Source organism: Oncorhynchus masou, chromosome 8 (genome assembly GCF_036934945.1).
Source record: "Oncorhynchus masou masou isolate Uvic2021 chromosome 8, UVic_Omas_1.1, whole genome shotgun sequence".
NCBI lineage: Eukaryota > Metazoa > Chordata > Actinopteri > Salmoniformes > Salmonidae > Oncorhynchus > Oncorhynchus masou.
Genome location: NC_088219.1, coordinates 1182249 through 1197223, shown reverse-complemented (window position 1 = coordinate 1197223; position 14975 = coordinate 1182249). Strand labels below are relative to the sequence as shown.

The 14975-nt window shown below is 39.9% G+C and overlaps 1 protein-coding gene across 1 annotated transcript in view; it reads left to right on the top strand.

Annotated features, from left to right (window-relative positions):
- The first annotated feature begins 4302 nt into the window (after positions 1 to 4302).
- hephl1b (hephaestin-like 1b) overlaps positions 4303 to 14975 on the top strand; it is a 96102-nt gene continuing 85429 nt past the window's right edge. The window contains 1 exon segment of the mRNA XM_064971064.1: positions 4303 to 4711. Within this exon segment, the coding sequence (XP_064827136.1) occupies positions 4539 to 4711 (173 nt within the window). The 5' untranslated portion in view covers positions 4303 to 4538.

Below are 14975 nucleotides of genomic sequence, written 5' to 3'. Positions count from 1 at the left end.
GAGAGGCTGGACTGGGGGCTTGTAGGCCTGTTGTAAGGCAGGTCCTCACCAGACATCACCAGCAACAACGTCACCTATGGGCACAAACCCACCGTTGCTAGACCAGACAGGACTGGCAAAAAGTGCTCTTCACTGATGAGTCGCGGTTTTGTCTCACCAGGGGTGATGGTCGGATTTGCGTTTATCGTCGAAGGAATGAGTGTTACACCGAGGCCTGTACCCTGGAGCGGGATCGGTTTGGAGGTGGAGGGTCCGTCATGGTCTGGGGTGATGTGTCACAGCATCATCAGACTGAGCTTGTTGTCATTGCAGGCAATCTCAACACTGTGTTACAGGGAAGACATCCTCCTCCCTCATGTGGTACCCTTCCTGCAGGCTCATCCTGACATGACCCTCCAGCATGACAATGCCACCAGCCATACTGCTCGTTCTGTGTGTGATTTCCTGCAAGACAGGAATGTCAGTGTTCTGTCATGGCCAGCAAAGAGCCCGGATCTCAATCCCATTGTCTCAATCCCACATCTGGGACCTGTTGGATCGGAGGGTGAGGGCTCGTGCCATTCCCTCCAGAAATGTCCGGGAACTTGCAGGTGCCTTGGTGGTAGAGTGGGGTAACATCTCACAGCAAGAACTGTCATTTCTAGTGCATTCCATGAGGAGGAGATACACTGCAGTACTTAATGCAGCTGGTGGCCACACCAGATACTGACTGTCACTTTTGATTTTGAACCCCCCCCCCTTTGTTCAGGGACACATTATTCCATTTCTGTTAGTCACATGTCTGTGGAACTTGTTCAGTTTATGTCTCAGTTATTGAATCTTGTTATGATCATTAAAAAATATGTACACATGTTATGTTGGCTGAAAATAAACGCAGTTGACAGTGAGAGGACATTTCTTTTTTTTGCTGAGTTTATCTTATCATTTCAGGTGTTGCTAACCAGAAATCTGTTCTGGACTCTTCTCTAATTACTGGATTCTTGTCCCTTCAAACATCTATAAGAGCATTTGAATTAGTGAAATCAAGTATGGTTTATTTTATTTTTATTATTAAATTCTATTTACTATATTTAAAAGGACTGCTATCAAGCCAGTCGTCAGGTGTCAAATTAAAATCCCCACCAATCAAAATAAACTCTGATAAAGATTCTTATTTTCAGAAATAACATCAGCCACTTTCAATAACAGTTTGTTTGAGTTACTATTATTGTATCCATAAATATTCAACAAAATATAAACGAATCCTTCAACAGTTAATCCAGCAGCCAATCAGCTTTGAATGTATCTTCCCAGGGATTGGGTTGAAACATATGGCCACACCTCCAGGGATTCATATGGCCACACCTCCAGACCGGTTGGAGTCACGACTGAACACTGGTTTGACCAGAAGGTGGGACCAGCGTCACACGAATGAGTTTCTTGTATATGAATCATATCAATGGGCTTTTTTTGCTCTTTTCAAAATAGAAAAATAGTTTTCAGATTCACATTGTCTTTTAAACCCTTTTAAACCCCTTGCATTCAATGAAATAAAATATAGACTTGTTTTTAACGAGACCATCAAGTAAAATCTGCTGTTGAACCTTTCAGCAGAAAATAAACTACAAAAAACAGTAGTAGCTTTTAGGAGTAGAGTCGTCCCTCAATTATCAAATATATACCCCCAAACTCTTTACCCATTACTCATTCAGATGTGAAATCAGGCCTAGGCCAAAGCAAAGAAAACTGACTCTGGAGTGGACTCGCAATCTTTCAGACTATAGAGAAACAGATGTACAATAAGAAAACGAAATCAAGCTACTTTTTAATCTCTGACTCTGCTGGTGATCCTTCTAACCTTTGGAAAACATTAAATGCATTGAAGAGTACAAATTCCTCTTTTTCCCTGCCTATCTGGACTCTGGCATCGTAACTGAGAAGAATGGGACAAGTGATGCTTTTAATCATCATTTTATTTGAGAGAAACTGTGGTTTAATTGACCAGACAATCTGGTTAACTATGATTCTTAACTTAATGAATGAAGTTACATGCGAAGGGAGTTTGTCAGCTTTGTAAATGAACTAAAAGGGAACTCGGCTCTCTTCTTACAGACAGAGAGGTCCATCCCACAATGATGAGTCCTAAAGAAGTCCCCTGTGATAAAACGTATTGCTGAATGGTCCAAGGGTTTTAAAAACAGAGGTTGGGGCCGCATGCATGTAAACAATATCACCAACATACAGGGAGAAGCGTTGTGTGAACAATCTTTCTCCTATTTTCAATACAGAGGCATGATTTATTTATTGATTTATTTTACATATTGTGGTTGTAGAGCAACAGGAGGAGTAAATGTCAGTTGGCATTCAGAGGTCGAGACAGCAGGTGCGGTAGAGAAAGAGAGAGAGAGTCAAAAACAGCAGGTCGTGGACAAGGTAGCACGTCCAGTGAACAGGTCAGGGTTCCATAGCCACAGGCAGAACAGTTGAAACTGGAGCAGCAGCACGACCAGGTGAACAGGTCAGGGTTCCATAGCCGCAGGCAGAACAGTTGAAACTGGAGCAGCAGCACGGCTAGGTGGACTGGTAGTCCTGAGGCATGGTCCTAGGACTTAGGTCCTCCGGGAAGGGAGGGAGAGAAGGAGAGAGAGAGATAATTAGGAGCACACTTACATTTACACAGGACACCAGATAAGACAGGAGAAATACACCAGATATAACAGACTGACCCTAGCCCCCCGACACATAGACGATTGCAGCATAAATAGGCTAAAATGGGGGTCAAGGGACACTGTGGCCTCGTCCGACGATACCCTTGGACAGGGCCAATCAGGCAGGATATAACCCCACTCACTTTGCCAAAGCACAGCCACACACCGCTTGAGGGATATAAACAGACCACTAACTTACTACCCTGAGACAAAGTGGAGTTTAGCCCCCCCCCCCCCGGCACAGCCTGGCCACCCCTCATAGCCTGGTTCCTCTCTAGGTTTCTTCCTAGGTTTTGGCCTTTCTAGGGAGTTCTTCCTAGCCACTGTGCTTCTACACCTGCATTGCTTGCTGTTTGGGGTTTTAGGCTGGGTTTCTGTACAGCACTTTGTGACATCAGCTTGAAGACCGGGCAGGAAGATCACGTCAATGACTCAACCCACTCACGTTGAGTATAGCACTAAAAAAGCTTGTCAGGACGTGATGCACCCCTCCTAGGGACGGCATGGAAGAGCATCAGTAAGCCAGTGACTCAGCCCCTGTAATAGGGTTAGAGGCAGAGAATCCCAGTGAAAAGAGGGGAACCGGCCAGGCAGAGACAGCAATGGGGGTTTCGCTCCAGAGCCTTTCCGTTCACCTTCCCACTCCTGGGCCAGACTTCACTCAATCATATGACCCACTGAAGAGATGAGTCTTCAGTAAAGACTTAAAGGTTGAGACCGAGACTGCGTCTCTGCGTTTCTCACATAGACAGGCAGACTATTCCATAAAAATGTAGCTCTATAGGAGAAAGCCCTGCTTCCAGCTGTTTGTTTAGAAATTCTAGGGACAGTTAGGAGGCCTGTGTTTGGTGACCGTAGCGTACGTGTAGGTATGTACGGCAGGACCAAATCAGAGAGATAGGTAGGAGCAAGCCCATGTAATGCTTTGTAGGGTAGCAGTAAAACCTTGAAATCAGCCCTTGCCTTAACAGGAAGCCAGTGTAGGGAGGCTAGCACTGGAGTAATATGATCAAATTGTTTTGGTTCTAGTCAAGATTCTAGCAGCCGTATTTAGCACTAAATGCAGTTTATTTAGTGCTTTATCCGAGTAGCCGGAGAGTAGAGCATTGCAGTAGTCTAACCTCGAAGTAACAAAAGCACGGATACATTTTTCTGCATCGTTTTTAGACTAGTTTATGTTTTTTGTTCAACGTTACGAAGATGGAAAAAGCTGTCCTTGAAACAGTCTTAATATGTTTGTCAAAAGAGAGATCAGGGTCCAGAGTAACGCCGAGGTCCTTCACAGTTTTATTTGAGACGACTGTACAACCAAGATTAATTGTCAGATTCAACAGAGAATCTCTTTGTTTCTTGGGACCTAGAACAAGCATCTCTGTTTTGTCCGAGTTTAAAAGTAAAACATTTGCCGCGATCCACTTTCTCATGTTTGACGTGGTTAGATTATGGATTTCAACTGTTGAGTGGTGGTAAAATAAATAATACACATCGTAAACTTCTGTTTTATGTACCAAACCTAACATATCATAGTAAATTCAGACCCGGATATAATTACTATGTTACGTCTAATCTATGAGACCAGACTGTCCTCCAAGGTCCCGTAGCCTATCAACTATCAGCAGACAGAGAGGGCTCCGGCGCCAGAGTCACACACACACTCAGCTGAATAGCGGGACTGTTCTCTTTCCCAAGCGGAGTCTCATATCTGTGTCTGTGTTTCGCGGCTCTCCGCTCATGTGGACGTTTCCTCTCTGTCTCTCCCTCTCGAACACTTGATCCAGCAATCCCAACCACGCACACACCACGAGACCACACCAAAAGCCCCGCTCAACTAACGGGACAGAAGCAGTAGCGATGGTCGGCTTTAGGACACTGTTCCCGGGACTGCTGCTGCTGCTCGCTGGGCTGCCGGGGGGAGAAGCACGGGGACGGGAGAGGGTGTATTACGTGGGAATCAAAGAGATCAACTGGGACTACGCTCCGACTGGCATGAACCTCATCAACGGGAAACAAATAGCGGACGATGAGTGAGTTCAGTTTTGACATGCTGTGTTTGTGTACATTTTTGTTGTGTTATTTGTTTACCTACTCTTATGGTGTGAAGATATCCTAAATTCATGAACACGAATACAGGGTGAAGAAAGTTCATTGCTATTTTCACGTCTCCATAACACATGCAGAGTTTGACCAATGTTTTGCAGTGTTCATACGAAAAGCGACCATCTAGTTTCATCTCCTTGAACTGCGTTTCGGGTCCAGGGTGTTGTGGGGTGCGGTGACATCGACCCGCTAGTCGCGTGAGGGATTGATAAGGGCCTCTCATTTCTTTCTGCAAATGATGGCAAATATTTTAAAATACAGATTGTAACTGAAATGGCGCCTCTTGTCTCAGCAAAATATCTGTAATGTTTATCTAATATATATATATATGTATGTCGGTGCCCCCGAAACCAATTAAACATGTTATTTATTACAACGTTAAAATGAAGTGCTCAGTAACACCAACAACTCATGGCAACTGATATGTCACCAACGTGAAGGAGAGAAACCATGAACGTTGCTGGAGTTTGAAACATCATCATGAGACGTTTTAAAACATCACGTGTGTTGTAACAGCACTGACTCACCTTGCCAGGAACTGTGATCACAACAGGAACTGGTTGTTTTGACTTGTGTTTAGTGTAGATGAGCATTCCTTCTCTTTAGGTGGTGTTTCCTCTACAGCCTCTAAACACTGATGGTGTTTCCTCTACAGCCTCTAAACACTATGATGGTGTTACCTCTCTCTACAGCCTCTAAACACTGATGGTGTTTCCTCTCTCTACAGCCTCTAAACACTATGATGGTGTTTCCCCTCTCTACAGCCTTCTAAACACTATGATGGTGTTTCCTCTCTACAGCCTCTAAACACTATGATGGTGTTACCTCTCTCTACAGCCTCTAAACACTATGATGGTGTTACCTCTACAGCCTCTAAACACTGATGGTGTGTCCTCTCTCTACAGTCTCTAAACACTATGATGGTGTTACCTCTCTCTACAGACTCTAAACACTATGATGGTGTTTCCCCTCCTAGAGCCTCTAAACACTGATGGTGTTTCCTCTCTCTACAGCCTCTAAACACTATGATGGTGTTACCTCTCTCTACAGCCTTCTAAACACTATGATGGTGTTTCTCTCTACAGCCTCTAAACACTATGATGGTGTTTCCTCTCTCTACAGCCTCTAAACACTATGATGGTGTTTCCCCTCTCTAGCCTCTAAACACTATGATGGTGTTTCCCCCTCTACAGCCTCTAAACACTATGATGGTGTTTCCCCTCTACAGCCTCTAAACACTATGATGGTGTTTCCCCCTCTATAGCCTCTAAACACTATGATGGTGTTTCCCCCTCTATAGCCTCTAAACACTATGATGGTGTTTCCCCCTCTACAGCCTCTAAACACTATGATGGTGTTTCCCCTCTACAGCCTCTAAACACTGATGGTGTTCCCCCTCATAGCCTCTAAACACTATGATGATGTTTCCCCCCTCTACAGCCTCTAAACACTATGATGGTGTTTCCCCCTCTACAGCCTAATTACTGATGTTCCCCCCCCCTCTACAGCCTCTAAGACACTGATGGTGTTTCCCCTCTACAGTCCTCTAAACACTATGATGGTGTTACTCTCAGCGAAACACTATGATGGTGTTTCCTCACAGCCTCTAAACACTATGATGGTGTTCCCACCCACTACAGCCTCTAAACACTATGATGGTGTTCCCCCCTCTATAGCCTCTAAACACTATGATGGTGTTTCCCCCTCTCAGCCTCTAAACACTATGATGGACGTTTCCCCCTCTACAGCCTCTAAACACTGATGGTGTTTCCCCCTCTACAGCCTCTAACAGAAGCAGTAGCGATGGTCGGCTCACTGTTCAGACACTATGATGGTGTTCCCCCTCTATAGCCTCTAAACACTATGATGGTGTTCCCCCTCTATAGCCTCTAAACACTATGATGGTGTTCCCCCTCTACAGCCTCTAAACACTATGATGGTGTTTCCTCTCTCTACAGCCTCTAAACACTGATGGTGTTCCCCCTCTATAGCCTCTAAACACTATGATGGTGCCCCCTCTACAGCCTCTAAACACTATGATGGTGTTCCCCCTCTACAGCCTCTAAACACTATGATGGTGTTCCCCCTCTACAGCCTCTAAACACTATGATGGTGTTCCCCCCCTCTACAGCCTCTAAACACTATGATGGTGAGTTACAGTCTCTAAACACTATGATGGTGTTTTCTATAGCCTCTAAACACTATGATGGTGTTTCCTCTATAGCCTCTAAACACTATGATGGTGTTGAAGAAATAGCCTCTAAACACTATGATGGTGTTGACCAATGTTTCTACAGCCTCTAAACACTATGATGGTGTTTCCCCCCTCTACAGCCTCTAAACACTGATGGTGTTCCCCCCTCTATAGCCTCTAAACACTATGATGGTGTTCCCCCCTCTATAGCCTCTAAACACTATGATGGTTTCCCCCTCTACAGCCTCTAAACACTATGATGGTGTTTTCTCTACAGCCTCTAAACACTATGATGGTGTTCCCCCTCTATAGCCTCTAAACACTATGATGGTGTTCCCCCTCTACAGTCTCTAAACACTATGATGGTGTTCCCCCTCTACAGTCTCTAAACACTATGATGGTGTTTCCTCTATAGCCTCTAAACACTATGATGGTGTTCCCCCCTCTACAGTCTCTAAACACTATGATGGTGTTCCCCCCCTCTACAGTCTCTAAACACTATGATGGTGTTTCCTCTATAGCCTCTAAACACTATGATTGTGTCCTCTACAGCCTCTAAACACTATGATGGTGTTCCCCCCCTCTACAGCCTCTAAACACTATGATGGTGTTCCCCCTCTAAAGTCTCTAAACACTATGATGGTGTTCCCCCTCTACAGCCTCTAAACACTATGATGGTGTTACCTCTACAGCCTCTAAACACTATGATGGTGTTCCCCCCCTCTACAGCCTCTAAACACTATGATGGTGTTCCCACCTCTACAGCCTCTAAACACTATGATGGTGTTTCCTCTCTCTACAGCCTCTAAACACTATGATGGTGTTCCCCCTCTACAGCCTCTAAACACTATGATGGTGTTCCCCCCCTCTACAGCCTCTAAACACTATGATGGTGTTCCCCCTCTACAGTCTCTAAACACTATGATGGTGTTCCCCCTCTACAGCCTCTAAACACTATGATGGTGTTCCCCCCCTCTACAGCCTCTAAACACTATGATGGTGTTCCCCCTCTACAGTCTCTAAACACTATGATGGTGTTTCCTCTATAGCCTCTAAACACTATGATGGTGTTTCCTCTATAGCCTCTAAACACTATGATGGTGTTTCCCCCCTCTACAGTCTCTAAACACTATGATGGTGTTCCCCCTCTACAGTCTCTAAACACTATGATGGTGTTTCCTCTATAGCCTCTAAACACTATGATGGTGTTTCCTCTACAGCCTCTAAACACTATGATGGTGTTCCCCCTCTACAGCCTCTAAACACTATGATGGTGTTCCCCCTCTACAGTCTCTAAACACTATGATGGTGTTCCCCCTCTACAGCCTCTAAACACTATGATGGTGTTCCCCCTCTACAGCCTCTAAACACTATGATGGTGTTCCCCCTCTACAGTCTCTAAACACTATGATGGTGTTTCCTCTATAGCCTCTAAACACTATGATGGTGTTTCCTCTATAGCCTCTAAACACTATGATGGTGTTCCCCCCTCTACAGTCTCTAAACACTATGATGGTGTTTCCCCCTCTACAGTCTCTAAACACTATGATGGTGTTCCCCCTCTACAGTCTCTAAACACTATGATGCTGTTTCCCCTCTATAGCCTCTAAACACTATGATGGTGTTTCCTCTATAGCCTCTAAACACTATGATGGTGTTTCCTCTACAGCCTCTAAACACTATGATGGTGTCCCCCCTCTACATCCTCTAAACACTATGATGGTGTTCCCCCCCCTCTACATCCTCTAAACACTATGATGGTGTTACCTCTACAGCCTCTAAACACTATGATGGTGTTATCTCTACAGCCTCTAAACACTATGATGGTGTTTCCTCTCTCTACATACTCTAAACACTATGATGGTGTTTCCTCTACAGCCTCTAAACACTATGATGGTGTTTCCTCTACAGCCTCTAAACACTATGATGGTGTTATCTCTACAGCCTCTAAACACTATGATGGTGTTTCCCCCCCTCTACAGCCTCTAAACACTATGATGGTGTTTCCTCTACAGCCTCTAAACACTATGATGGTGTTACCTCTACACTCTCTAAACACTATGATGGTGTTCCCCCCTCTATAGCCTCTAAACACTATGATGGTGTTCCCCCTCTACAGCCTCTAAACACTATGATGGTGTTTCCCCTCTATAGCCTCTAAACACTATGATGGTGTTTCCTCTATAGCCTCTAAACACTATGATGGTGTTTCCCCCCTCTATAGCCTCTAAACACTATGATGGTGTTTCCCTCTCTACAGCCTCTAAACACTATGATGGTGTTTCCTCTACAGCCTCTAAACACTATGATGGTGTTTCCTCTACAGCCTCTAAACACTATGATGGTGTTTCCTCTACAGCCTCTAAACACTATGATGGTGTTTCACATCCTGTCTAGTGGAGAATTAGATCCGTTCTTCTGGATTAGGATTGTAATGTTTAACATTCGCCCACTGGGCGACACCTGGCTGAAAATGCATCAGTTTTATTCTGGTCGCAAAAGGTCTTTTTACTTACCAGAGTGTTACATATTTTACTGTCCCTGTAGTGGTCTGGGTGTGGCTGGTGCAGAGCAGTCAGGACAGCAGAGATGAGTCCCTGTAGTGGTCTGGGTGTAGCTGGTGCAGAGCAGTCAGGACAGCAGAGATGAGTCCCTGTAGTGGTCTGGGTGTAGCTGGTGCAGAGCAGTCAGGACAGCAGAGATGAGTCCCTGTAGTGGTCTGGGTGGAGCTGGTGCAGGCACAGGACAGCAGAGATGAGTCCCTGTAGTGGTCTGGGTGTAGCTGGTGCAGAGCAGTCAGGACAGCAGAGATGAGTCCCTGTAGTGGTCTGGGTGTAGCTGGTGCAGAGCAGTCAGGACAGCAGAGGTGAGTCCCTGTAGTGGTCTGGGTGTAGCTGGTGCAGAGCAGCCAGGACAGCAGAGATGAGTCCCTGTAGTGGTCTGGGTGTAGCTGTTGCAGAGCAGTCAGGACAGCAGAGATGAGTCCCTGTAGTGGTCTGGGTGTAGCTGGTGCAGAGCAGTCAGTGGTCAGCAGAGATGAGTCCCTGTAGTGGTCTGGGTGTAGCTGGTGCAGAGCAGTCAGGACAGCAGAGGTGAGTCCCTGTAGTGGGCTGGGGTCTGGATGAGTCCCTGTAGTGGTCTGGGTGAGCTGGTGCAGAGCAGTCAGGACAGCAGAGATGAGTCCCTGTAGTGGTCTGGGTGTAGCTGGTGCAGAGCAGTCAGGACAGCAGAGATGAGTCCCTGTAGTGGTCTGGGTGTAGCTGGTGCAGAGCAGTCAGGACAGCAGAGATGAGTCCCTGTAGTGGTCTGGGTGTAGCTGGTGCAGAGCAGTCAGGACAGCAGAGGTGAGTAGTGGTCACAAGTAACAGTCAGGACAGCAAATATTACAATAACATGTCGTAACAGCAGAGATGAGCCCACGATAGCACGAACATACATAAAACAATCACGCACAAAAACCATGGGGAAAACAGAGGGTTAAATAATGATGATTAATTGGGGGAATTGAAACCAGGTGTGTAAGACAAAGACAAAACAAATGCACAAAAAATGAAAAAGTGGATCGGCGATGGCTAGAATTGGGGGATTTGAACCAGGTCACGTAACGACGTCAAAACAAATGGAAAAGAAAAGTGGATCGGCGATGGCTAGAAGGCCGGTGACGTCGTCACGCCGCTTTCGTTGTGGGAAGGAGGAGCGGACCAAAATGCAGCGTAGTTGTGATTCATTTTATTTAAAAAGGAAACTATACACGATTAAACTAACAAAATAACAAATGTACGAAAAAAACAGCCCTATCTGGTGCAAAACACAGAGACAGGAACAATCATCCACAAACACACAGTGAAACCCAGGCTACCTAAATATGGTTCCCAATCAGAGACAATGACTAACACCTGCCCCTGATTGAGAACCATATCAGGCCAGACATAGAAATAGACAAACAAGACATCCAACATAGAATGCCCACTCAGATCACACCTTGACCAATCAAAACATAGAAACATACAAAGTAAACTATGGCCATGGCGTGACAGTTATACTTATACTTGTTATTCTTATACTTGTTATTCTTATACTTGTTATACTTATACTTGTTATACTTATACTTGTTATTCTTATACTTGTTATACTTATACTTGTTATTCTTATACTTGTTATTCTTATACTTGTTATACTTGTTATTCTTATACTTGTTATACTTATACTTGTTATACTTGTTATTCTTATACTTGTTATACTTATACTTGTTATTCTTATACTTGTTATTCTTATACTTGTTATTCTTATACTTGTTATACTTGTTATTCTTATACTTGTTATACTTATACCTGTTATACTTATACTTGTTATACTTGTTATTCTTATACTTGTTATACTTATACTTGTTATTCTTATACTTGTTATTCTTATACTTGTTATTCTTATACTTGTTATACTTGTTATTCTTATACTTGTTATACTTATACCTGTTATACTTATACTTGTTATACTTGTTATTCTTATACTTGTTATTCTTATACTTGTTATTCTTATACTTGTTATTCTTATACTTGTTATTCTTATACTTGTTATACTTATACTTGTTATTCTTATACTTGTTATACTTATACTTGTTATTCTTATACTTGTTATTCGTATACTTGTTATTCTTATACTTGTTATTCTTATACTTGTTATACTTGTTATTCTTATACTTGTTATACTTATACCTGTTATACTTATACTTGTTATACTTGTTATACTTGTTATTCTTATACTTGTTATACTTATACTTGTTATTCTTATACTTGTTATTCTTATACTTGTTATACTTATACTTGTTATACTTATACTTGTTATACTTATACTTGTTATACTTATACTTGTTATTCTTATACTTGTTATACTTATACTTGTTATACTTATACTTGTTATTCTTATACTTGTTATACTTGTTATTCTTATACTTGTTATACTTATACTTGTTATTCTTATACTTGTTATACTAGTTATTCTTATACTTGTTATATTTATACTTGTTATACTTATACTTGTCATTCTTATACTTGTTATACTTATACTTGTTATTCTTGTTATTCTTATACTTGTTATACTTATACTTGTTATACTTATACTTGTTATTCTTATACTTGTTATACTTGTTATTCTTATACTTGTTATACTTATACTTGTTATACTTATACTTGTTATTCTTATACTTGTTATTCTTATACTTGTTATACTTATACTTGTTATACTTATACTTGTTATTCTTATACTTGTTATACTTATACTTGTTATACTTATACTTGTTATACTTATACTTGTTATTCTTATACTTGTTATACTTGTTATTCTTATACTTGTTATACTTATACTTGTTATTCTTATACTTGTTATACTTGTTATTCTTATACTTGTTATACTTGTTATTCTTATACGTGTTATACTTATACTTGTTATACTTATACTTGTTATACTTATACTTGTTATTCTTATACTTGTTATTCTTATACTTGTTATTCTTATACTTGTTATACTTGTTATTCTTATACTTGTTATACTTATACTTGTTATACTTATACTTGTTATTCTTATACTTGTTATACTTATACTTGTTATTCTTATACTTGTTATACTTGTTATTCTTATACTTGTTATACTTATACTTGTTATTCTTATACTTGTTATACTTGTTATTCTTATACTTGTTATTCTTATACTTGTTATTCTTATACTTGTTATACTTGTTATTCTTATACTTGTTATTCTTATACTTGTTATACTTATACTTGTTATACTTATACTTGTTATACTTATACTTGTTATACTTATACTTGTTATACTTATACTTGTTATTCTTATACTTGTTATTCTTATACTTGTTATTCTTATACTTGTACTTGTTATTCTTATACTTGTTATACTTATACTTGTTATTCTTATACTTGTTATTCTTATACTTGTTATACTTATACTTGTTATTCTTATACTTGTTATTCTTATACTTGTTATTCTTATACTTGTTATTCTTATACTTGTTATACTTATACTTGTTATTCTTATACTTGTTATACTTCTTATTTTTATACTTGTTATACTTATACTTGTTATTCTTACACTTGTTATACTTGTTATTCTTATACTTGTTATTCTTATACTTGTTATTCTTATACTTGTTATACTTATCCTTGTACTTGTTATACTTATACTTGTTATTCTTATACTTGTTATACTTGTACTTGTTATTCTTATACTTGTTATTCTTATACTTGTTATACTTATACTTGTTATACTTATACTTGTTATTCTTATACTTGTTATTCTTATACTTGTTATTCTTATACTTGTTATACTTGTTATTCTTATACTTGTTATTCTTATACTTGTTATACTTATACTTGTTATACTTATACTTGTTATACTTATACTTGTTATACTTATACTTGTTATTCTTATACTTGTTATACTTATACTTGTTAATCTTATACTTGTTATTCTTATACTTGTTATACTTATACTTGTTAATCTTATACTTGTTATTCTTATACTTGTTATTCTTATACTTGTTATTCTTATACTTGTTATACTTATACTTGTTATTCTTATACTTGTTATTCGTATACTTGTTATTCTTATACTTGTTATTCTTATACTTGTTATACTTATACTTGTTATTCTTATACTTGTTATACTTCTTATTTTTATACTTGTTATACTTATACTTGTTATTCTTACACTTGTTATACTTGTTATTCTTATACTTGTTATTCTTATACTTGTTATACTTATACTTGTTATACTTATCCTTGTACTTGTTATACTTATACTTGTTATTCTTATACTTGTTATACTTGTACTTGTTATTCTTATACTTGTTATTCTTATACTTGTTATACTTATACTTGTTATACTTATACTTGTTATTCTTATACTTGTTATACTTATACTTGTTATTCTTATACTTGTTATACTTGTTATACTTATACTTGTTATTCTTATACTTGTTATACTTATACTTGTTATTCTTATACTTGTTATACTTATACTTGTTATACTTATACTTGTTATTCTTATACTTGTTATACTTATACTTGTTAATCTTATACTTGTTATTCTTATACTTGTTATACTTATACTTGTTAATCTTATACTTGTTATTCTTATACTTGTTATACTTATACTTGTTATTCTTATACTTGTTATTCTTTATACTTGTTATACTTATACTTGTTATTCTTATACTTGTTATTCTTATACTTGTTATACTTATACTTGTTATTCTTATACTTGTTATACTTATACTTGTTATACCTTAATAGAAAATTATTATTATTAAAGGTGAGAGTAAAGTACTATTTGAGTAAAAGTCTAAAAGTATTTCATTTTAAATATACTTCAAAATCAAATGTAAAAGTGTAAACCATTGCAAATTTCTTATATTAAGCAAACCAGCCAGCACAATATATATATATATTTTTTAATTTACAGATAGCCAGGGGCACACTCCAACACTCCCAATATAATTTACAAATTAAGTATTTGTGTTTAGTGAGTCCTCCAGATCAGAGGCAGTAGAGATGACCAGGGATGTTCTCTGTTTAGTGAGTCCTCCAGATCAGAGGAAGTAGGGATGACCAGGGATGTTCTCTGTTTAGTGAGTCCTCCAGATCAGAGGCAGTAGAGATGACCAGGGATGTTCTCTGTTTAGTGAGTGCTCCAGATCAGAGGCAGTAGGGATGACCAGGGATGTTCTCTGTTTAGTGAGTCCTCCAGATCAGAGGCAGTAGGGGTGACCAGGGATGTTCTCTGTTTAGTGAGTCCTCCAGATCAGAGACAGTAGGGATGACCAGGGATGTTCTCTGTTTAGTGAGTCCTCCAGATCAGAGGCAGTAGGGATGACCAGGGATGTTCTCTGTTCAGTGAGTCCTCCAGATCAGAGGTAGTAGGGAGGACCAGGGACGTTCTCTGTTTAGTGAGTCCTCTAGATCAGAGGCAGTAGGGATGACCAGGGA